Consider the following 25,769-nt stretch of genomic DNA (forward strand, 5'->3'; position numbering starts at 1 on the left):
TACCTGCAGATGCATGGAAGTGACTCCTTTACTTCAATGGAGATTCCTTCAATGATTCCACAGTGCGGACAAGCATTCGGCACTGTGCAATCATTGAAAACGGCATCTTGCACAGTGTGAGCTGTTGTTTTCTGCCTCTCGAGTAGTTTTTTACTCGAGAGGCAGCTTTCTCAACGTGGACTGGTAGTTTCTCATCACGAGCGGTCGCAAGCATACGCAACCACTCGCAATGAGAAACCTGACCTCCCCCCGTTGGGAATCTTACCGGGAGTTGTATTGCTTGATGTTGCTGATCACGAACGAGGAAAAAGTCACGCCAGGATGTTATTTTGCTTGCTCGCGATTGACAACTTGACGTTGAGGACCGTGAGCAAGCAAAAAATGACTGCTGCACTACGGCTACGCGTGTTTGCACTGTGCTACCTGCAATTTGCGTAGTGCAAACTTCGCAAACTACGCGAGCGTATCGTAGTGTTTTGCCCAAAGCTATTGTCCAAAAGCCATGGACGAGATCCTGTATGGAGCCCGGGCACAGACTTTGGAGCAGACAAGCTGGGCAAAGAGATCAGGAGCAGCAGGAGTCTTCCCTGTTGCAGCCTTGATACCCAGAGCGAAGTCCAGCGAAATCCAGAGTGCGCAGATGGTCAAAGTTGAAGTGGTGCTTGAATTGTATCATGTCCCACGATGCATATAGGGACCCACCCACATGTAAGCCCTTAAATACACTAAGTAAAAGGTTGGGATGATACAAGAGTCCCTCCCTAAGGAGGGGCTGGACAAGGGGGAGGATTTTCCCCTGTCCTTTGTCTAGTTTCACTCCAGAGTGTGAGACAATAGTTCCCTGAACTAGTTTGAGCTGGAATAAGCATCGAGGGCACCAAATTGGTCCTGCATGCAGACTATGTGGCGCTGACAAGCGCTCCCACCCTGCCCGAATACACTAAATCCAGTCTGGGTGTTGGTCACACCTCCCTGTGACAGGATGCCTATTGTTCTGCCTACTCCTGCCCAAGCTTGGCTCGGCAGCAGGATGGCAGAAACGTGTCTCTGGCATGCAGCAGCCCTAGCTTGCTGTCTGGGTCTAGACGACTGGTACCAGGAGCACTGAGGGCCTAACAGAGGGCCTTTACAGTGCTTGGAATCATACCCCCCCACAGTTTACAGTGTGGGGGTATGATTCCAACATGTTTGATACCAAACATGACAGGGTTCGTTACAGCCAGTTTTGAGATGGTCTTCGCTTAATGATACTGTGCCCCTCTAAATATTAAATGGCTGTCTCACTTTCAACCCTGGAGAATAGACTCCGAAGGTGGTAGGGGTGTCCTGCTCATAGATGGGCACTCTCCAACTTAGAACCATGCACCCTGTAAAAAGGCCTGCTATAGGAGTGGGTTATAGGTTTTAAGTGCATTGATATTAGATATAGGACAAACCTATATCTTTTGTAAGCAGTGCTATCACCAGCTTACATAGGCTGCAATCATTACAAATAATGGGGTCACCCTAAACGGTCTTGGACCTGGGTACAATATGACACAAAAGACAGTGGACCTTGACCTTCTCATAGGAAAAGAGATTAATCAGTTAACCTTTTGTATTCAATAAATCATTTCTGAGCATGCTAAAGAACAATCCATCTGCTCATAATACTTAATAACTTACCCAAAGCAAAAACAAAGAAAAGGGAATTGCAACATACCAAACTCTATTTCACCATGCATTTTATTTTCATGTCAAATGGTGAGGCAATTGAATTACTGAACACTCTACATTTGATATTTACACATTAGGGCTGCTCCAAGGGGAACGTGCGTAAAGAAGGGTGCTCAGATGTGCAGTGGTGAAGAAAGAGAAATCATGGAAGTGACATAGGGAAAGAATTAGTACGATTAAAAAGGGGGCGGACTGGTTGTAAAACAGTGTCCTTAGAGGCCTGGCCACAGTTTCTAGTTACAATTTTTCATGGAATTATATTCTTATGTGGCACGTTTAGATATAGATTTAGGGTCCAGGCCCTTTAAAAAGGTGTCGACGTTTCGACCCGTATTGCGGCCATACGGATGGGTTAGACCTTGGCCATGCGGGTCTTCTTCAGGACAGGGTGGGGCAACCCTAGGTAGGGGGATGGGCCTTTCTTGTACCCCCCTCTACGATGCTTGGGGTGTCACTCGATTTCAATAGTCATAAAAACTGGTCCACATGCTCCTGTGGCCGTGGAGAAAATTCCAGGCTGGTCGAGTTAAAGCATGGTTATTAATTCCTAATTGTGTGGAAAGCAACCAGACTTTTCTGTAGTGCGAGGGTACTCTGAGTAGTTAGGACATCCTTCTTTTCAGAGCTACAACTACATAACAAGCTCCAGAAACTCCCTGCAACTGCCAAGCTGACCTGCTGCATGGACCTACAACTGGACCTGCATCTGGACCTGCATGAGTCCTGCTGGCCTCTGCTGGAGTGAGTTCCTGACCCCTAAGTTGTGCCTCTCAGGTCCTGAAACTTTGCTGTGGCTCTGTTGAGCTCCCCTGAAGTTTTCCGACTCATCGTGACTGATATTGGGCCTGTTCGCACCAAGACCTAGCTGACTGCACCAGCCACCAACTCAAAGTTCCAGAGAACCAACTCTTTGCCCTACTGCATCGATCAACAACGCAGCCCTGATAGTCTGAGGCGCCAACAGGATCTTTGAGCTACAGCAATGAAAGTCTGTGATGCCCAAGCTGGCTCTTCGCACTACTTTTACTGAGACCCACAACACTCTCCCTACTCCTCGTCTCCCCTTCTACCATGAACAGAACTCTTGACACTTGACTGAGGTCACTTTTTCAACTGGACTAACATGGCCACTGTATCTGACATACGCTCCATCGCGGTTGGCTTTAACTTGTAACTTTCACCTGGGCATGCAGACCCAGACAGCCACGAGTGGTGCTTTGGATTTTTGGTACAATTTTCACTCTAAAAATTCATAACTCCAGTTTGACTGATTATATTTTGGTTGTTTTGGTGTAAAATTATTTATCAAATTTTACTCTATTTTTCTAAATTGTGTAATTTTTCTTTTGATGTGTTTTAACTTTATTACTTTTTGAATTGCTATATACATACTTTACACATTGACTCTAAGTTAAGCCTGACTGCTCTGTGCCCAGCTTGTGTATTCACCCTGACAAGAATTGTGGTTGATGCTTGAGAAAGGTTTTAACCCCCCTTAACCAGTAACCCAATTTCTTACACCTTGTTTAAGCTCACAGGCTAGCCTTAAGGTCAACAAGTTTTAACAAATGATGAACAGGGATGGCGTTCTGCTTAGCTCACGAAACATAACCTAATGTATCTGAGAGAACTAGTTCTTGGTGATGATGTACACAATAACCCAATTAATGGTTGGGACAAATGGAGACCACATTGTCAGAGCTGAGCGACAGCTCCAGTCCGAGGAGTATATCCTCACTAACTTCTGTGCTGGACTTGTAGAATGAAAAAAGGTCTCTCCTTGTAATGGGGAAGCACACCTTCTCAATCACTTCTCTAATTCATTCAAGGAAATCAGATATGAATGTAATGCAGGTTCGGTTAAAGTCCCTTTTGTAGCGTTATTTCACATGTTCCCTCTTTAGGGGTAAAGACCATTGGTATTCAACCATGGGTGGTCTTTGTCACTTTTTCCTTGTTTCCCCTCTAATTAACAAGCACTGTACCACAACCAATGATCCAATTGGTGAAGGCGCCGGTGAGTTAATGTGGCACCTCAGTACACATATAGGTATGGTAAGACCTATTCCTGATGGTGGGGGACTGGTGCTGCTGGATCACTTCAATGACAATGCATGTTCTCACTGAGTGGTTTGGTGCCTTTCCTTTAGACCACATAAAAATGATGCGGTTATGCACAACGCTTGAAAGTGGAGTGTTGCCCAGGCTGATAGGATTGAAGGGCACATAGCAAGGGATTCTGGTCTGGTAAATGTGTGCCCTTGCAGTCTTTTGAGACATATTCTTTCCACTCCTCTGTACGCTGTGCCAGTACCTGGCTGCAGTTACTTGTCTGGGTGTGGTTCACCACACCACCACCTCATTGGGTGAACAGCAGCATCCTCACTCAGGTTCCCAGATGCTCACTGGCTGCAGGCAATATAGAGAGACACTCTCCTCTGGGCTTCCTAATTTCTCCTACCCTTTTCCATAACTGATATGTGTCTTGTGCCAGTTAGATCATCTTTTTGACTTCAGTTTTCTTGCTGGCCACCAGCGCTTCCCATTGAAGTGGCCATCTTCATCCGTGGCCAGACTCCTGAGATGTTGCTGGAGTCTTGGCTTGAAGATCAGAGAATGTTTGAAACCATATGATCTAAGAGAAACTAGCAAATGGCCGTCAGGCCATTTCTGTGCCATTTGTGATGAGTACAATTGCAAAAAAACAAAGGAAAAAGTGTTACTCCAAATCTGTGTGTATGAGTTGATATTAGTGATATTATAACATTTGCCCCAAACACATCATATTTTGGAATTGTCTTAAATCTCAGTGATTTAAAATAATTAGACTCTTAACTAAAACAACTACTGGTTTCCGTACCCATAACAAAGATTCTGTGGAGACATCACTTTTTTTTACCCTTCTCTCCATTAGAAGAGAGCAGATACACCAACCAAAGGATGACCTGAATTACATTTTAAAGTTTGGTAAAGCCTAGCTTTAGGAATCAGATAAATCCTCGAGCCCATATAAAGCTGCCAATGGCTAGTTCTAGTTGCCTAAAAAAAGAATTTGGCAAAAGCAATAGGATTGCATGAAACAAAAAGGATTCATTTTCACAATTTGATATCGTCCAATGAGACCTATCTGGAACCGGTACATGTGACACATTTTGAATCTTCATTGAACACGTTGCATCATAAACCATGAACCAATGTTTCCCTCTGGTTTATACTTCAGAATAATCTGTGTTTTAATAGTGTTCTGTTTATTCCGAGATACTATGCCAATCTGCAGGCCTTGCCTTCGATATCAGAAATAGTTTTAATGGCATTAGTAGAATATATGGCCACGCCATCAGAATGAGCTGTGATTTGAACTTTGACCCCACTGATGGGGATATTAAATGTGTTATCCATTTTCCAATGTAGATTGAGTTCAAGATTAATTGCGAACAATAATGGTGACATTGGGTAGCACTGGCAGGTGCCTCTGTAAATCAGGAATAATTGGGACACTAGACTGGTAATAACAACTTTTCCTACGGATTTTTGTTTATGAAGTGCCTGGACCCGGTTCACACATTTCACACTGAATTCCATCATAATCAAGGTGGCCCATAAGAAAGGCCACAAACCTCTATCAAACGCCTTCTCTGCGTCTAGGAGGTTCATTCCAACTAACTTTTCAAAGCAGCATCACACAATGAGATTGCTTCATTTTGGTGAATGGTAATATCCCTTCCAAGTATAAAGCCATGTTGTTCTGGACTAACAAGTACCTCAATAATGGAAAAAGGTGAGTGGATAAAATGTTACCATATATTTTTGCATCTTTGCGATATAGGTAAGTACAATCCTATGTCTTCAACAGGCTTCCCCCTTTTAAAAAAAAACTGCAATATTGATTGAGTTCCTGTGAAATGACATTTCAGATGCATGTTCTATACCAGTGTTAGTTACAAAAGAATCAACCAATCAATAAATCAATCAAACATTTGTAGAGCGCACTACTCACCAGTGAGTGTCTCAAGGCGCTAAGGTGGGGGGGAAAGGGAGAACTGCTCGAACAGCCAGGTGTTGAGAAGTCTCCTGAAGGTCGGCAGGTCCCCGTTCTGTCTCAGGTGGATGGGGAGGGTGTTCTATGTCTTGGCTGCGAGGTGGGAGAAAGATCTGCCGCAGGTGTTAGTTCAGTTGATGCGAGGGACGGTGGCGAGGGAAAGGTCAGCAGACCTCTTCCTCGCCCCCCAATTAGCTCCTAGACTAGAAGCTAATTGACATATAAATGCCTTATTAGAGTCAATAGGAATGCCATTATTTACAGCACCTTTCCCAGATGGTAAGGATAGTATGGCAGATCTAATCTCTTCTAGGAAGATTTCTGCATCTAATATTCTAATTTTAATTTTATTTAGCTTTAGCTTATAATGATTTTTGTGTAAGACTATCGAGTCAGGAGAACATGCTGAGTCCTCACTATAAACATTATATAGTGTTTGGTAAAATATTAGGAACTGTTTGGGGTATCAAGTCAAGTCAAGTCGATTGGTCTTTATTCGGATATAAAATATCCATAAAAGTACAATCATCACCGCCAATAGGACATAAAATATACAATCATCAAGTAACAAAGTACATTAAAAAGTAATAAAAATAGGGTTTGGTAAGTCAAGTCTAACAATCAATAGGTAGCATGAAACCAGTGTGCAAAGGATAGCAATAAGTGCAAATAGAATACTATATAAACATGTAGCGGACATGAAAACTAGCAGCATCATTGTGCAAAATCGCAAGTTGTAAACTTTGAACTCAGTGCAAAATAGGCAGATGTAACTTTGGACTAGGTACAAAGTAGGCAGTTGCATATTTGTTAAATCCTCTTAAATAGGTATTACATGTGCAAAAAACAGTAGTGTACTATATAACTTGCTAACAGAGCGATTGCAGATATCTAACTTGTTTTAAGGTGTGTTCATAGAGGCTCGTGAACGTACCACAGCTTGCAAAAATGAACTTAATCGGAAAATCATATCATCACAGCCTAGCTGCAGTATTTCCTGATATACCCGAGTATAATCAATAATTGCATATGCCTTAAAATAAGGGATTAAATATTGTTTGGTGTATCTCACATAAAATTTGCAAAAAAACAAAAACATTAACAGTTTTTGTTTGCAAACGATGCCACATGGACAGCGCAACTCCTCCAGATTATTATTGAAACCAATGGGGAAACAAGGGAATATTTTATCCTGTTATCCCTGAGACGGAAAAGCAAACTCCTATTCCATCTCCCGATATTTATCCTGAGATAGACCTGTGGCATATGATATTCAATGCTTGATGACACCAAGATAGGGACATATCTGATAATTGATGGTTTGCAGAGCTCAATGTTTCCTCTTTCCTTGCGGTATAAGTCATACAAAGCCCCTCTCACTGTTTTTAGATTTATACCGTCTGCAGGTAAGGGGTGATGAAAGGCATTTTCCAGCTTCACGCTGGCTAGGCTAGTATGTACTGCACCGAGCCAAGGTATACAGCTACCCCTATCCCATTTAACCACATGGCTGCTAAGGCAATTCCCCTCCTGTGCTGCAGATCCTCCTTTCTCATTGTTTCATGACGAGCTGAGCTCGTCATAAGCACACAACCAGTGTACTGCATGACGAGCTGAGCTCGTCATGAGCAGCGAAGGGGTTAAGACAATCTGCAATTATCTCTTGAGTTAAAATTGCAGCTTGGTTTCACTGTATCTTTAGCCAGAATAATGCTGGTAGGGATTTAATAAAAATCTTCCACATAATGTAAATTTCATTCTTTATGGCATATATAAGTAGGCGATAAGATTTGTGCCCCTAGTACACTTCTACAAAACCTATTTTCCTCAATTTGTATCCCATTACAATTTACATACCCCCACACTTCAGCACCATAAGTTGTCGTTGGTGCACATTGGGTTTTATAAATCTGTGATAGGGGTATCACCACCTCTACCTTCTTAGGCTGTTGCAGGCTAATGATAGAGCTAACCGCCTTGCCAAGTTTATTTCTACCATGGGCTACATGTGGTTGCCATGATCCTGAGTCTGAGAAAGCTAAACCCAAATAAGGGAAAGTGCTAATGCTTTTTAGAGATTTATTTCCCAACATTATGTGCTTAATGCGATGCATTTTTGGCCCACAGGACATTATATATGATTTTTTTAAATTAGTACAAAGGTCCAAATCTGCCATACAAGATACAAAACCCGTAATTAAAGTGCGAAGTGCGTTTGGTGTGCAGCCCATAAGGACCGCATCTTCCGCATATAAAAGTACGGGGAAGAGTTTACCAATAATTTTGGGTATGTTGCTTGTCAGTTTGGACAGGGAATTATTTAGTTAATTTAAATAAAGGATAAAAAGTAGAGGGGCTAAGACACAACCTTGTCTAACCCCTCCACCAATTAAAATATCCCTGGAGACCTCTCCTTCAATGTTTATCCTCACCTGTGCTTTCCGGTCTCTGTGCAAATAAGCCAAAAAATGAACGAGTGCATCATCCAACCCATAATTTATAAGAATCTCCCATAAACGTGATCGGTTAACAAAATCAAAGGCTGAGGTTAAATCCATAAAACTCAAATATAATGGAACTTTTTTAGCGATGGTATATTTGCCCAATATAAGATTTAAATTTAGACACTGTTCAACGGTTCCAACGTTACTCCTAAAACCCAGTTGACAACAATTTAAAATTTGATTTTCCTCTGCCAATTCTTAATCTTATTAAAAGCAACCCTGCCCAAGATCTTTAAAGTATTATCTATCAGAGATATTGGGCGATAGCAACTAGGGTTGGATCTGTTGCCCTTCTTAAAAATGGGCACAATTATACTGGTTGACCAATTTTTTGGAATTGGGGTGTTGGTCAAATTATTAAAAACATTACATAAAAGAGGGGACCAGAACTCGGGTTCAGATTTGATAAGATCAATTGACAAACCATCAGAACCTGGGGCTTTATTCCCTGCACTTTGAAGTATGGCGTCTTCAACTTCAGTTATTTATATGGCAACCTTAGTAACTGGGGGATGACTGTCAATGTTCGTTGTGGGGGCTGTGTATATTCTTGAGAAATGCTCCTCCCATGACTTACTAGCTATATTGCAGTTTAGGGGAGTGATGTTTAGTCACATAGACCTCATAGCTTTTACCTCACTCCAAAACCCAGTTACATCTTTAAGAGCGGAAGTGTAGGCAAGGGAGTGCCACCGTTCCTTCAGTATCTCCTCTGAGCGTAATTTAGTTGCTTTCTTATAGCGCTCTCTCAATAATCTAACTAAAGTCATGTCCCTAGGTTCACCAGCTAATGCTTCACGAAGTGCTCTGTTAGCCCGAAAAAAGGCGCTGTCGAACCATCTAGGGATTTTACTCAGGTTCGTGACAGGTTTAGAGATCTTGTGTTTGATGCCAGCACATAACCCAGTAAAGCCCTGGACGATCGCTATACCTGAGCATCTACTAGACAAACACGTCTCCACTAATAGGGGATAAGATTTTATAGTGCAGGCAAGTAGGGACTTATTATCTATGCCCTTCCAAATCACTTTCAGTTTGTCGGTTGATGCTACCAGGTTATTTGCCCCTATTTCTTTCCATTTTATAAATTTATTAAAAAATCTAATAGTTGTCAAAATTGGGTTATGATCACTGTAACAAGTACCTAAAACTTCAGCCTTGTTAAGCAATTTGAGAGAGAGGAGGATATAAAAACATAATCGATGGTAGATGAACATCCACGTCCTCTATAGATAGGCAATAGGCCTTTGTCTGACTCACATCCGACCTTGTCCATTACATTAATTAAATCTCGAGTGGATAGGTAATTGTGCAATTCTTCCCCTCTTTTGCACGGAATTAACCGGACAGGTGTGACAGCAGGGTTATCCATTCTATTGTACAAATGTGCATTGAAATCCCCCCCAAACAGATTCCATCCAATTTGCCATACCACTCTTCATCTACCAAATTGTCAATAAATTCAAATAAGTTAATAAAATTCCTATTGGGCAGTGATGTAAAATCATTATTATAAAAATGTATTAAACATAACGTAATCCCCTGTGAATAGATCACAGCCTGAAAATTACCATTGTTTCTCTCCAGGGGTTTTATATTAATTCCTGCAGTAATCTTTATCCATGGGGATAGTCCGCCACTAGGTCAACCAAGTTCCAGGCTGGGTACAATATTATTAAAACAGACAAATCCCTCAAGAAACAGGCCACTGGTGCACCATGTCTCTTGGAACATTAAGATGTCAAAATTACTAACCAAGTTAATCCATTCCGCTATATTCAATTTGGGTGTTAGACCTGCGATGTTCCAGCTAAGTATACTTAGGTTTTGGTCTAAAGGTCGCGGTTCAATAGTGACGGTACAGATTGATAGCGGTTCTACCAAGCAAACCTTTTGAGGGATATCAATGGACCTAGATTCTATAACAGCCAAACGGTCCGTTAGTGAATCCACTGACCCTACTACAATATTCAAAGGTATATTTGGTAGTCAGTCCTGTCTCTCCAGGTCGGACAGAGCAGTGAACAGGTTATATGTAGATTATAACGGGGTGGCTAAGTTGCATGTTCTCTGTGGGGTTCTGTAAAAGAAACCCAATGATAGTAGAGTGATAAGTATAGGAGTACTGAAAAGGTCGGTTGGGCTTTTCAGTAACCATTTCACCAGGGAAGGGTGCCTGAAATTCATGACTATACAGTCACCCATAATATTCTTAGCTGAAGGTCCTACCCATCCCACCCGTCGCACTATTAAGATTTCGTTGGCAATTTCCCTCCCTGTCCCCTTATATTTGGAAAACCAATCAATACACTTATTTTTTGAGTTGGTCCCAAGACTCACTTTGATCTTCTTTAAGTGGGGGTACGCCAGCTAGAGTTATGGTATAAGGGCATGCTACTGGGGGTAAATGAAGAACAGCCTCAGCGTGTTTTTTAACTTGTGTAACAGGGGTGGGCTTATTACTTGGGTCTGTTGCCGATTTTGTGGGGGCTGGCACAAGCATTGCAGGCGGGGCTACTGTAGGGGATGGATAATCGCTAGGGGGCCTGTTCTCGACAGGTACATTACTAACCACAGTACAAGACATGAGATTAGGTGACAGGCTGTTCTTTTTACCATCACATGCATTATTGGTACCAGAGAGTATACAAGTACAACTAGTATACTGTCAAAATATCGAGTTTTTATTATCGATTTGCATTAATATCGATTAAAAAATATAGAATGGACACAATATCGACTGGACAGAATATAGACTACAAAAATATTGAATAGGATAGCATTAATATTGAAGTAAAAAATATAGAATGGACATAATATCGAATGGACAGAATATAGACTACAAAAATATAGAATGGACAGAATATAGACCACAAAAATATAGAATGGACAGAATATAGACTACAAAAATATCACATTTGAGGTAAGTAAGTTAATACCAATTTTTAAAGTGTTTTTATTGTTAGTATATGTTTGCAAAGTGTATATTTATTTTATTATTTATATTAATTCATAATTTTTATGGTATTTAATTTTTGCGTAATATAATTCTGTAGCGGGTTGTGGGTTTATAGGGGAATAGGGTGGGAAGTAATATGAAATGAAATGAAAAATTATATTTGTATAGCGCCTAGACTACCCGGAGGCCTCGCAGCGCTTTAACTGAAATCCATGGCAGTAGGCTGGGGTGATTAACAGGCTCTTCCGAACAAGTGAGTTTTGAAAGACCTCCTGAATGCCATCCGGTTGTTGTTCTCTCTAAGGTCAAGCGGGAGGGAATTCCATATTTTCGCAGCATTGTGTGAGAAAGAGCGACCACCCCAGCGAGCTTTGTTTATCTTAGTCGTGGTGGCTAGATGCAACGAACTGGAACGAAGAGAACTGAGGGGGAAGTAGGGAGTATCTAGAGGGTACATTATGGCTGGACCTGTTCTATGAATGGCTTTTTGAACAAGACACATGGCTTTGAATTGTACCCTAGCTGCCACAGGAAGCCAATGTAGCTTCTTTAAGGCATGTTTGGCCGACTGCCAGCGTGGGATATTGAAGAGCAGTCGGGCCGCGCAGTTTTGGGTGACCAGGAGTTTGTTGATCGCTGCCACCTGGGCACCTAGGTAGAGAGCATTACCGTAATCCAGGCAGGAGAGTATCAGGGCCTGGACCATGACTCTCCTCGCCTGGAACGGGAGCAAAGGGAGCACTTTCCATGGCATTCTCATCTCAATAGTAATTTTTACCTCTTCGCTATATTAATAGCTAACTAACTGTAATAATTAAATTTAATTTGTAATTTTAATTGATTAAATATTATATTATGTTAAATTGGTAATTACTTTTAATTAATTTTTTATAGATATAATTTTTTTTAAAAATAATATATGAAGTATTTACTTTCCCTACTGCTGCACTCTCTGGAGTGTGAATAGTAATTTTTACCCCTACGCTATCCAACGCTTTCCCTACTGTTGCACTCTCTGAAGTGGGAATAGTAATTTTTACCCCTACGCTATCCAGCGCTTTCCCTACTGTTGCACTCTCTGGAGTTGGAATAGCAATTTTTACCCCTACGCTATCTAACGCTTTCCCTACTGTTGCACTCTCTGGAGTGGGAATAGTAATTTTTACCCCTACACAATCCAGCGCTTTCCCTACTGTTACACTCACTGGAGTGGTAATAGTAAATTTGACCCTTTCGGCTAGCTTACGGTAAAAATATTGTACGTTTTCTTATTAATATTACGTATATATATATATATATATATATATATATATATATATATATATATATATATATATATATATATATATATATATATATATATATATATATATGTACTAACAAATCAATTTGTATGATTTTTTTTACTTACATTAATTATTTATTAATTTTAAGGTTATTTAGGAATTTTAATTATGTTTAAATTCATTATATTTATTATTTCATTAATTTTGAATTAATTTAAAGCATTTTAAAAAAATTCGCTATTTTGACTAACTATATTTTTGATTCAATATTTTTGTACTTGCCTGTTTGGAGATAGGAGGTCGATATTTTGGCATTCTATATTTTTACCTCGATATTTTGGTAGGTCGATATTTTGGCATTCTATATCATGTCAGTGATCCGATAGTAACCCCTTTTCTTTTGACATGCTATTTCTTCACCAGGCTTTCCAGTCTATCCAAACATTTAAAAATGGCATTAAATTGTTTATCCATTAGACTTTTCAAACGATTAAAGGTAGAGTCCTATATTATGTCAATTAGATTTTCATTTGGTCTTCCTTGTATGCCGTTTACAAATGTTGTTTCAGTTTGTGTGCAAGTGGAAAAGGAAACAGCTTCTGTTGTGGTCAAATCTACAGTACTGTTGTTTGGTTGCACAGTCGAACTAACTGACACCCAACTTATTCCAGTCTCTCCTTGTGACCAAATACTCAGAGGGATAGGTTTAGATTTATTGCGGAGAGGTTGTTTCCTCTTAATTATTAGGCATTTTTGCTGGTCCTCTCTTCCTTTTTTCCCCCACATTTTTTGTAGATACAGCTGGAGTAGTAACGCTAGTATTAACTTGGAACCCCTGCTGAGAGTCTGGAATATCTATTACATCTTTATCGGTCACAGAGCCCTCAGGTAACTTTCCATGATGGATAGATTTATTAATTATTATAGTAGGTGATAACCGCGAAGGCGCCATTGGCCCACTCTGCTCTAGTCCATCAAACATATGTGGGTGAGATGTTGGTTGGCCCATAAAGAAGCTCCTCTCAGTGATTTTGATCTCAGAATTAACCATGTTAACCGTGTTTTCAAGCATGCTTTCAAAGGAGGGTGTAATAATAGTGGTACTCTTGAGGCCCGAGGTAGATGTAGAAACTATACGTTTTCCCATGATACTTGTTGGGGCTATATGCACTTCCTGGCACTGCTGTTACGGCGTCAGAGCGCGGCGCGCCGCTGAGGCTGCTGGGAATTGCAGTCCCGGGGCGGCAACGGCGCTGTTGGTTGCCTCTATGACTCTTGACGTTGGCGGCAGCAAAAGGTAGGGACCTCCGCTATGGCTCCGGTGGTTTTCAGGACTCTTGGCGGTGTCGGCAGGCTCCCTCCTGCCCTGCTCCGCTAGTCTCCCGCTAGTTTGGGGTATCTTCGTTGGTTGAGAGAGAGTGCCTCCCTGACTAACTGATGAAAGAAGTAATGGTTTTATTCAATATATTCAATATACTTTTATATGCCAAGGCTTTACCAAATGATTTGTCATATTCATACTCTGTTCTCTTGCATACTTTACAGGCAGAAGCAGCTTGTTCCCTAAGTTAATGGCCCTAAGTAAATAGCCAATTTGTGTTCTATAGTGAGCCAATTGGAGAATAATATATTTTCTCTCAAGGATCTTGAGTCTATAATAATCTAGCAATTTCCATTTCTAGTGTCAATAGGTTTAAATAAATGTTTTCTTCCCTTTGACTTTGTAGCATGCTTTGATTGGAGACAAATGTAATAGTAACTCCCCTGAAATATGCTTTGAGAGTGTTAACAATCCATGTTATTAGTCAGAAGCTCATGTAGGGTGGTTAGTAACTATTTTGTATTCAAGATCAAGGTAAGGGGAACATTAGTTATTAAATTTCTGCTTCCCCTTGTTGAATAAATAAGATGACAATGATACAATATCACTTTAGAGGAGATTTCATACGAGCATTAAATGTTATTTTATATAATGTTAGGCCCAAATCCATATAGGAGTAATGTTTATTGGGAGGGAAGTGTAGACTGTTTTATCTCTTTATAGCGCTTGGCAGAAATTGATAAAACCATCAATTTTCATCAAGGCATGTATTACATTGCAAGCTCTTGACATCCAGGATGAGGCACTAGGAGAAAAGTCAATTTTATATTCTGGCATGCAACTGAAATTGCTAAGTATGACTAACTCCCAATGTCAAGCTTCAATCCTAGAACTAGAATATCAATATTCTAAGGATAATCTAGATTATTACAAATTACACATATACCATGTAGAACATGCTCCATCTCAGGCAAGACTATGACCCATGCATCAAATTGGTCAGCAGCCATCTTGGACACTCTCATAAAGACACGACAACCACTCTGCAGATAGTCTTATGTGGCACGTTTAGATATGGATTTAGGGTCCAGGCCCTTTAAAAAGGTGTCGACGTTTCGACCATTCTTCCGGCCATACGGATGGGTTAGACCTTGGCCATGCGGGTCTTCTTCAGGACAGGGTGGGGCAACCCTAGGTAGGGAGATGGGCCTTTCTTGTACCCCCCTCTACGATGCTTGGGGTGTCACTCGATTTCAATAGTCATAAAAACTGGTGGACATGCTCCTGTGGCCGTGGAGAAAATTCCAGGCTGGTCGAGTTAATGCATGGTTATTAATTCCTAATTGTGTGGAAAGCAACCAGACTTTGCTGTAGTGCGAGGGTACACGGAGTAGTTAGGACATCCTTCTTTTCAGAGCTACAACTACATAACAAGCTCCAGCAACTCCCTGCAACTGCCAAGCTGACCTGCTGCATGGACCTACAACTGGACCTGCATCTGGACCTGCATGAGTCCTGCTGGCCTCTGCTGGAGTGAGTTCCTGACCCCTAAGTTGTGCCTCTCAGGTCCTGAAACTTTGCTGTGGCTCTGTTGAGATCCCCTGAAGTTTTCCGACTCATCGTGACTGATATTGGGCCTGTTCGCACCAAGACCTAGCTGACTGCACCAGCCACCAACACAAAGTTCCAGAGAACCAACTCTTTGCCCTACAGCAGTGTTTCCCAAACTGGGGTCCGCGGACCCCCAGGGGTCCGTGACACATTCCCTGGGGGTCCGTAGGCAACAGTTTTAAAAGCACAGAAAAGTTTCTTGTATAATTAGCGGAGTTCGAGAAACAATAAAAGTGTCAAGATAATGCCAGTGATGAATGTACCTGCTGGAGAGCGAGGAGAGTTTTGTTCAGTGGCAGCTTTGGCTTAACTAATGTAGCACAGAGGGTTAATGTGCCTACTGCGAAGAATGTGTAACATGCATTTTAAAACGCAGTATTTTATGTGCATAGGTGCGTGGTTACTGCTTTTGTCACATAGATTCTTTCGTTACTGTGCACTTCACAAGTGACATTTGTAATTTAGTAGAGGGACCTATAAACTGTTATCAAAGAGCTGCTTGCAAACTGCATGGTACCAGTTAGTAACTTATGTTTTTCCCCAGTTATTCATTATTCTGATGCTGCTAGAAAGGTTTATTTGGGTGAAAATACATTTCTAATGTTAAAGTCAGTGCTAGCCACCGTGTTATGTTCTGAATCCTGAGTTTGTGCTTTTACAGGCCAAGCACTCTTTAAACATTTTATACCCACACTGATTTACATGTATGATTCAATGTATCTATATATGTGAGATGTAAAGTGCTCTGGCATCCTACAATAGTATGAGAGATGCTATAAAACAAATAAAATGTATGTGACAGAGGGGCTCTTACTTCAATATAAAATACTAGGGCCAGATGTATGATCCTTTTTTATATGCGCGAACGGATTCGCGAACCTGTTTGCGCATGCAAAAACCCATTGGGCCTTGTACATTGCCTATTTCGCGAGTCGCAATTTGTTTGCGACTCGCTAAATACATTTTGCAACTTGATATTTGGAAGGGGCATTTCCTTCCAAATAGCGAGTCTCAAAACCATGTACAAATGTTTTGCGGTCGCAAAACATTTGCAATTACCACCTACTTCAAGTAGATGGTAATGCATTTGCAAATCGGAAATGGGACTCCTTCCCCTTTGCAAATGCATGCAAAATTATTTTTTAAGGGCAGTCAGTGGTCCCAGGGACCTCTGCCTGCCCTTAGAAAATGAAACGAAAATGTTTCATTTTCTTTTTCTTTAAATGCATGGTAAATTGGCTGCATTTTCTTTTTTTCAACTGCTTTATTTAAAAGCAGTCCCAAACATGGTGGTCTCCTGAGCCCAGCAGGCCACCATACCTGGAAGGGCTGGCATTCCCAATGAGCTGCAAATTGCGAGAGGCTCATTAATATTAATGAGTCTCGCAATTTGCTAAACACACTGTTGTACATTTCATTTAGCGACTCGCAATTTGTCATTTGCCATGTGTCGCCAATTGCGAGGCGCTAAATGAAATGGTCGTACATCTGGCCCCAAAATCCTTAGTACTTGTATTTGTACTTGTTTTGTATGCACATATGTGTATTTTTTTCGAATTACTGTTTTAACATTTGAAATTCAACTCATACAAATTGATTGGGGGTCCCCGGCTTCCAGTGGTGACTCAATGGGGGTCCTCAGGAGTCAAAAGTTTGGGAACCACTGCCCTACAGCATCGATAGACAACGCAGCCCTGACAGTCTGAGACGCCAACAGGATCTTTGAGCTACAGCAATGAAAGTCTGTGATGCCCAAGCTGGCCCTTCGCACTACTTTTACTGAGACCCACAACACTCTCGCTGCTCCTCGTCTCCCCTTCTACCATGAACAGAACTCTTGACACTTGACTGAGAAGGTCACTTTTTCAGCTGGACTAACATGGCCACTGTATCTGACAGACGCTCCATCGCGGTTGGCTTTAACTCATAACTTTCACCTAGCCACGCAGAACCAGACAGCCACGAGTGGTACTTTGGATTTTTGGTACATATTTCACTTTAAAAATTCATAACTCCAGTTTGACTGATTAGATTTTGGTTGTTTTGGTGTAAAATTATTATCTTTTACTAACCGTCCTGTTAGGGAGCTATTTAAATCACATACATTCTAGCATGTTAACTTTATAGTTGCCATGTAATCATAAATGTATTGCCTCCATTCTGCTTTGTTTTCATTTATTTTTGCACACTACCTTCTGTCAATAGAAATTCAAACCTATTTGCCCTTCTCTTCTTTTTTACTCCCTGTGCCTGTATTTAATCTGTCATGAATAAAACTCTTGTTCAGTCTACCTCAATAGTATAGTTTCCATGTCTATTTCTTGAAGACTTAATTTTGAATTTCTCCAATTGTTTCAACATTTTAGCAATTTTCACTTCTGTAGTACAAAAGTAAGTATAGCCATGTCTCTGAATCTTCAGTAAGATGGTGTTTTGCAAATACACCTGTGCCCTTGCTATTTTCTATGGTTCGATCATTGTGCATAGTCGTCACTGATGCACTAAATTTAAATGGCAGTAACCAGATCAACCAAAAAAAGATGTAGTGCTAACAGGATTGAATTAGTAGGGTGTGCCTTTAGATGGGTTGTTTGTCATAATAAAGAGTTACCAATATTTATTAAAATAGGTCTTTGTTTGGTAGTTGTAAGCAAATTAGATTGCATATATATAGCCAAATGAAGCCAATTGGCCCGTGGAATTTGGTAGGCAAAACCCAAGTCAGTTAGGTCAGGAAATAGTTTTTGGCATAAGAGTATAATGAATTGCTGGGGATCATTCCACTACTGATCTTCTAGAATACCAAAAACCTGAAGATTATCCGTCAACTGTTAGTTCACTAGATCTTCAATTTTTTGCATTGGATTTTCTGAACTTGTCACTCATGCCCTTGAGCGGACGCAGTTATCCGTGCTATGTCTTTTTTGGTCTCTGCAGTGCATTTTCAGACTCAGCCATCTGCTCAGTCAGGGTACAGATTTTTCTGGCGACATCTGCTAAGAACTGTTTGTTCTTCAGCTCATCAGGCTTGGCCTTCTTATAGTATACTAATGGCTCATGTCTATGTATCTGAATCAGTTGAAAGATGGCTTCCAAGGTAAGTTCTTTGATCTGTGTGTCATTATGAATTTTCCTTAAGTTGCTGGAGCTTTAATGGGTTGGTAAACCAATGAGTCATCATAATACGGGAAAAATAAGTAACAGATGGATGACTCTGTTTCAATAGGCTATTTACACTTCTGTGCTGATACTATGTTTACTGCAGAGATTCTTAGGATTTTGCAGCATCGTATATGGTTGGCCCTGAAGTTTAGGCATTACTTTCTTATTGTCAATCATATTTGGATCGCCTCTCTTATTTGTAAGTTTGAGCCCCCTTTTTCCGATGGAAACATTGTTAGGCTGGGCTTCGAGCATGTCTGTTGCTGTTTTACCGATGACCACCTGTCTAGAATAAAGAATATATTATATATTTCAGAAGAGTTGCTGGAGCCATTTTGTCCTCTGAAAAGCAGTGAAATTTCAAATGTATGTAGGCTTATTTAAAGACCTGGTTTAAGTTTATGGTCTAGCACTTGTATAATGGGGTACCAACTGTACATCAGTCCACCCTTTGAGGAGGTGCTCAGCATTTATTATTTCAGGGTGGATATCTTATCAGTGGAACTCAAGCTTCCTTTGAATGTTTCTGGGTTTGTTCAATATTAGTGAATTGCTTTAGTTTCTCAGATGAATTCATTTGAAAAGAGTTGGAAGAGACCGATGCTATTCTATCAGAATTGAGTGCAACATTTGTGTCTCTGTTTGTTGCTGAACAAGCAGCTTTGTGGGATACTTTTTTGTCACCACAATCCATCTTGCCTTCCGATGTAGCCCCTGCCTGTGACCTTAATTTCACCTCCAGGTGAATCTGAGGCCTTCTCATGGAGTTGGAGCACTGATATCACAACAAGTACTGCCGCTGAGTTCTCTTGAAAGGCATTACAGAGGCATGAATTGACCGGGGAATCCTAAACATTGGCTATTCTATTGGTTTGAAAACTGGCTTGATTGGATAGGTATCAAGCACCCATTGTTCATTGTTCAATGGCTGATTCCAGTTGCTAAATTGTCACCTTTCTGTTTGCTTGAGCCCCAACCATGGCATTCATTGCCTAGAGATCAGAAGCCATGGCCGCTGCTGTTGCCTCCCCTGGGTGCAACTATGACACTGATGGTTGCTGTTGTCATCCACTGAGAGCCGATAAGTATGGCTATTGAAACTGACAAAACTAGACTCAGTACTCTCTCCTTTTTTCTTCATAGCTGAAAAGACAACCATATATCTACATGGTGTGGGACTGGCAGGAGAGTGAACAGCACTGTCTGTGGCTCTCTTTGCCACCATTTGTTTCTCCCTTAGCAATGCCTAATTCATAAATATAACTGGAAACACAATGTCAAAGCATCATGCAGCTGCATCTTGATTTTGCACATGAAGTGGGACACAAAAGGTGTATGAGCCACAGGTTTGCAGGTTGGTATAGAAATACCTCACATCAGATAGTCACTTGGGTCCACATTTTGAGATCAGCCCTTATCCTCTTTGAGAAGGTATTCAGGAACTTGCATGGCTCTACAGGGAAAAATGTCCCACTGATGCAGGATTGTAGCAAGGATTATGAGGCAGAGGAGCCATTCTGAAACTGAGATTTCTCCTTTGACCTCATAGTTTAAGTTTAGGTCGTAGCAATGTTGGTCCTAGCTGAGCTGTCTGTGAGTCTGATTATGAGTGAGTACATTTCTGCTTAGTGCATCTCTTTAATTTCTCCTCAGCTTTCAACATTATTTTATAGAACATGACTTAATATGTGTATTAAACTATATTTTCCCCTCCACAGGAAACAGTGGATCGGCCACATTATGGAAGAATTATGGCCAGTTTTATCCCAAGGATTATAAAATCTCAATGCGTACTTCTTTGGATGTGAAGACATTTCTAGATGAGCAAAAAGTTAACTATGAATATTACCATTTACCATCTGAAATAGACATTTCAGAATGCTATGTCCAGGGAAGCAGAGATGGAGAACTTCTTCTGGATTTTTTAACACGCACCATTGACTTTCATAAAGTAGCCACATCTGATAGGGTAGTTAAATTATTGGACATTTTAAAACAACCAGATTGCAGTGATGAGAAAGATGGAAAGTTTTTTTTTAAAATAAATCATGAAGCAATTGTGATTACACAGTGAATATTTTATGCCTACATTGCGGGGAAATAAATATATTCTTAAAGGGACGGGTTGGGGTCTTGATTATTTTCGTGCTATCGTATCTGTGTACTGATGATTGTTTACCCTATCTTAAGATCAATAAATCAATGAAAAATTTATTAAAAAATGTTAGTGTACCAAGTAAAAAGCATGAATATTTTACTCTGCTAAATTATCTTTACAAATGTATTTTCAATCAGGTGTGAAACATTAGGTGATGGCATTAGTGTTAAGGGATTTTTATTTCATTTTTATTTCTTTAAAATTCACAAACATGGTGTATTGGCTTATTTGCATATAGTCAACAATAAAATAGTGCCATCCAAGTTATGGTTTTCCACATTTAATCATGTTGTGGAGCAGTGTTAACATTTTATATTGAAGTTTTCTAATGTTTGAAGTAAGGAATATTTTTCTTTACTTGTCAGTTGTTTCTGTATTGAATGTGTGGGATATATCCAAATAATATGATTGTCTTCTGAGTTACTCAGGGAGAGTCTTTCTCTATGCAGTACATCAAGACATGTTAGACATTTACAACATAAATAGAAGGCAGAATTTTTGCTGTTAAAGTCAACTATGGAAAAACAATGTACAATACAGTAAGTTCCAACTACTTTGCACATTGCACTGTTCAGGGCCTCATCATGACGGTAGTAATTCTGCATCTACAGAGTTAACAATGCAGAGGGTCCTGTTAAATCTGGGGGTGCAGAATTAACCTGGATTGCTCGTTGAATCCTAAGATTCCCCAGAGAATTTGGGAATTACCTTTGAGATCTGAAATTCTAGGTAAAATTCCCCTGTTAATTCATAATTTCTCAAAGACTTTCATTTATCTGGGGGACGTCTTGGGGTGAAAGTATACAATTCTGCTGTTGTGGCATGGGTTCTGTAAAACACAGTGTTAGATTGGGGGTCTCTAGTTGGCACATGTAGGTACTTGTGACAAATAGGGACCCTTGCCTCTAGTCAGGGAAAGGGGGTACACTCCTAAATTACCCCAGCTCATCTCCTTGGTAGCTTGGCATGAGCAGACAGTCTTATCTCAGAGGCAGTGTGTAAAGCATTTGTGACCACATACAGTAACCCAGTGACAACACTACAGATGGACACCACACAAGGGTTTATATCAAAAATAGGTATTCTTTATATAGACTTATCACAAGACCACAAACAACAAAAATCCACAGTACTATTACTTTAAAATGGTAGTTTTAGCTTAAGTTCAGTTCAGTTCTTAAGATGCTACACATTGCGTCAATGTACCTTACGATGCGTTGCGCTTCCACAACAAGCAATTTTGCAGTGATTGAAATGCGTGGAAGTTCAGGTGCAAAGAAATAAAGATGACACTCTCTCTTCGATGCAACATGCTTCCCAGTGATGCAGTGGCTTCTGCGGCGAAGTCGATCCTCTCTCCTGGCGATGCGAATTGCTTTCACAACTATGAGCCGCGACAGGCCCTGAGACATGCTGCGGTGTCTGCGGGGACCTAGGTCCTTCTCTCTTGACACATGCTTCCCGGTGATGTGTTGGCACCTGCGGCGACGTCGATTCTCTTCTCCGGTGTTGCGGGGTGCTTTGTGTTGTGAAGCGGCAGCGGCAGTTTGGCAACACGCTTCTTGAACTTAAGTCGCGCTTCCAGCTCCTTGGGACATGCAAATCCCTCACAAAGTCCAGCACAGCTGCAGGCACTTCAGGAAGACTCTTGGGGAGCTCGTTGGTGAATTCTGTTGTCTCTGAGACTTCAGCAGGAGGCAAGCTCTGTTCCAAGTCCAAGTTGAAAATAAAGCACAAAAAGTTCTTTCTCCCTTCTTTAGCAGTCAGGCAACCACTGCAGGCCAATCCCCCAAGCAGCACTTCAGCTTAGAGATAGTCTATCCTCAGTTTCTTCAGGTTCCTCTCCTCAGCAAAGGTTTCTTCTTGTAGTCCAAAAGTGATTTAATTTCTTGGGATCATGGTCCCAATATTTAAACCCCTAAATCCTTTGTTCTCTGAGGGGGGAGGGGCCTTTGCCTAGTCCAAACCAGTTCTGAAGAACTCTGTTTACAAGACTCCTTCTTTCCTTTCACAGTGCAGGGCAGAAACATCAGACACCCCACAGGAGGTGGTGCCAGCATTGTGGAAGGCAAGCACAGCCCTGGAGCACTTTGTTGACAGGAATCATTCTCTTCTTTCAGTGTGCAGGGCAGAGACAACAGCTGCACCCCAGGAGATGGAGCCAGCATTGTGGAAGGCAGGCACAGCCCTATTCAAGGTTCAGGTGCAACTCCTCCTTCCCATCTAGATGCAGATATCTCTATTCACCACTGGGCTGACTCATCCTGTCTCTTGGAATCCCCAGGGCTGTCATTCACAAATCCCAGACAAAGGAATACACAACCTAGCAGAGGCAGGCTTGAAAGGTTAGGCAAGAAAATACCTACTTTCTTTTTAAAAAAAATGTTATTATTGCAAGAAAGACAACTTAGTACAATTTACGTAACATAAAATAAACAGACAAAAAGAAAAAAAATCAATGAAACCAATAAGTAGCATCAGAGACAGAGGATCAACAGTTACATATTAGAAGAGAAAGTATAAATTTACAAGAGAAATAAACACAAATTTTACTGGCCTCAATAAGTAAGAGATTTTACAGGTCAAAAAGGTTTCGGCAAATTTTTTCCTTCTTTTTCAAAGCCTTGGGACCTCTGAGTTTAGCTAACGAGAGTTCCATTACATTTATTTCATTTATCACGGTCCACCATTCGATAACATTCGGAGGTTCTTTTAATTTCCATGATCTTGCTATAACAAACCTAGCACATGCAAATACTATGGTTATTAAATCTTTGTATTGACAATTGACATCCTGGATATCAAGTAAAACCAAATGTGCTGTAAGAGTTGGAGTAGTAATTTGTTTACTAGCTAGAACATCCATTATGCCCTTCCAATATGAAGATAACACCGGGCACGAAAAAAGCATATGTTCTATACCTGCTGCATCCGTATCACATTTCGGGCATTTTGTTCTGTCATTAGATCGGGCCCCCAGTGCCCAGCTAGAAATTCTTTGAGGAGTATAATATAGCTGCGTTATAGTTCTATACAGCTGTAGCTTCAGGTTAGAAGACTAGACTATTGAGTTTATATGGCATAGCGAAAGAGATAACTGTGTTTGGGTTAATATTAATTTCCAGCCTTGATGACCATTTAGCTGCTATTTTCACAGTATCATCAATTTTGCCTAATATTAAATGTCCATAGCCCGAACCGATAAGTGATTTTGTTTTATCTGAGTATAAACATCTTAATGTATCCGACGGAGCCACTTCAGCTATTTTCATTTTACAGTGCAAATAATCTCGTATTTGAATGTATTTAAAATACATATCATTGTTTAGTTCATAAATAAGTTTTAATGTGTCAAAATCCATAAGCCCATTCGGTCCATACAAGTCACCCAAAGTACTAATACCGTGTCTAGCCCATCAGGTAAACCTGGAGTGCCCCATAATCGAAGCTCAGCATTAACCCCTTCGATGCTGATGACGAGCTCAGCTTGTCATCAGCCACGGGGGGCGTGTGCGGATGACGAGCTGAGCTCATCATGTAACGCAGCTTTTGTAAAAAAGCCGCGCAGGGCAAAAATGACCGCCGCAGCGATGCGGTTAAAGAAAGAAATGTTGTCAGTAATTATTACTTCATCCCAATTTTTTTTTATTTATCTAGCTGTCTTAAATTTTACTCTTTTGTAGTAGTTAGTATCGTTTAAACGAAATAAAAATTGGTTACAGTCAGGTCCCAACATGTATTGATGATAGAAAAGCGAACTTTCGTTTTTCATCAGGCTTCGTATACGGCGAAAGAAGGTAGCAAAAAAGTATAACCTAAAATCTGGAAATGCTAATCCCCCCTTTTCTATTGGTAACTGTAACAGTTTTATTGACCTACGTGCTTTTTTGTAACCCCACAAGAAGCTACTGCAAATACCTTCTAATTTTTTAAAGAAAAGTTTGCTAGGTTGTAAGGGGATGGATCTGAATAAGTATAGTACTTTGGGCAGAATCTTCATTTTTACTAGGTTTATGCGCCCCACTAAGCTAATCGGGATCTTGTGTCATTTTTTCAAAGTTAAGGCGATTTCCTTTAACAAAGAGTCATAGTTCATACTTAGTATCTTATCTGTACTAGCTGCTAACTTAATACCTGAATACGTCACACTTTGGCATTTACCAGGAATCGTGTCCGAGGGTTTATAATTAGTAATGACCTGCGTCTTACTTACATTTAGTTTGTATCCTGATACATTACCAAACAGTGCAGCTTCTTTAACTATTTCTGGGATAGCTCTTACTAAGTCTGTAGTAAACACCGCAATATCATCTGCAAAAGCAGTTATTTTTAGACTCTTCCCGCCGGCACGAAAATACCTACCTTCTAAAAGTGGTATTTTCAAACACAGATTGGTAAAACCAACTTCACTAAAACATGTATTTTACCATTCTGAGTTCAGGCATACCATGTTCTCTGAGTCAGTTAGGATTATAAACATGTAATAATCTAACAGCCCATTCTGGACTATGGAGAACAGGTAGCCTTGCAATAGTGAAACACGAAAATGGCCATGCCACACACACCAGGGCATGTCCTACCTTATACTTGCAATGCACCCTGCCCTTGGGCCTACCTTAGGGGTGTCTGATATGAGGAAAAGGGAAGGTTTAGGGACTGGCAAGTGGGTGGACTTGCCCAGTCAGAATGACAGTACCAGACTGTACAAAGGCTCTGCAATGGCAGACCTTAGACACCTTTTACAAGGCTGCTTCTGTGGGTGGCACAACCGGTGCTGCAAGCCCACTAGCAGCATTTGGATTACAAGCCCCGGGCACTCCTGGTGCACTGTACTAGGGTCTGACAAGTAAACCAAATAGTCAATCATGGAATCACCAATTAATACATTCATACAATAGGGAGCACTTGCATTGTGGCACTGGACAGCAGTGGTACAGTGCCCAAAGCATCTAACACCAGAAAAAACACATGAGGCACAGCAAAAAATGGAAGGGAGACCCACACCAATGGTGC

The 25,769-nt window shown here is 40.8% G+C and overlaps 1 protein-coding gene across 4 annotated transcripts in view; it reads left to right on the forward strand.

Annotated features, from left to right (window-relative positions):
- Positions 1–21,019, forward strand: part of LOC147732923 (histamine N-methyltransferase A-like) — an 855,634-nt gene extending 834,615 nt beyond the window's left edge. For all 4 annotated transcript variants that reach the window (XM_086957458.1, XM_086957456.1, XM_086957455.1 and 1 more), the window contains one exon: positions 20,317–21,019. In XM_086957458.1, the coding sequence (XP_086813584.1) occupies positions 20,317–20,672 (356 nt within the window). In that variant the 3' untranslated portion in view covers positions 20,673–21,019. The remainder of the gene's footprint in view (positions 1–20,316) is intronic.
- The last annotated feature ends 4,750 nt before the right edge of the window (positions 21,020–25,769 follow it).

The sequence above is a fragment of the Lissotriton vulgaris genome, chromosome 2_1 (assembly GCF_964263255.1).
Source record: "Lissotriton vulgaris chromosome 2_1, aLisVul1.2, whole genome shotgun sequence".
NCBI lineage: Eukaryota > Metazoa > Chordata > Amphibia > Caudata > Salamandridae > Lissotriton > Lissotriton vulgaris.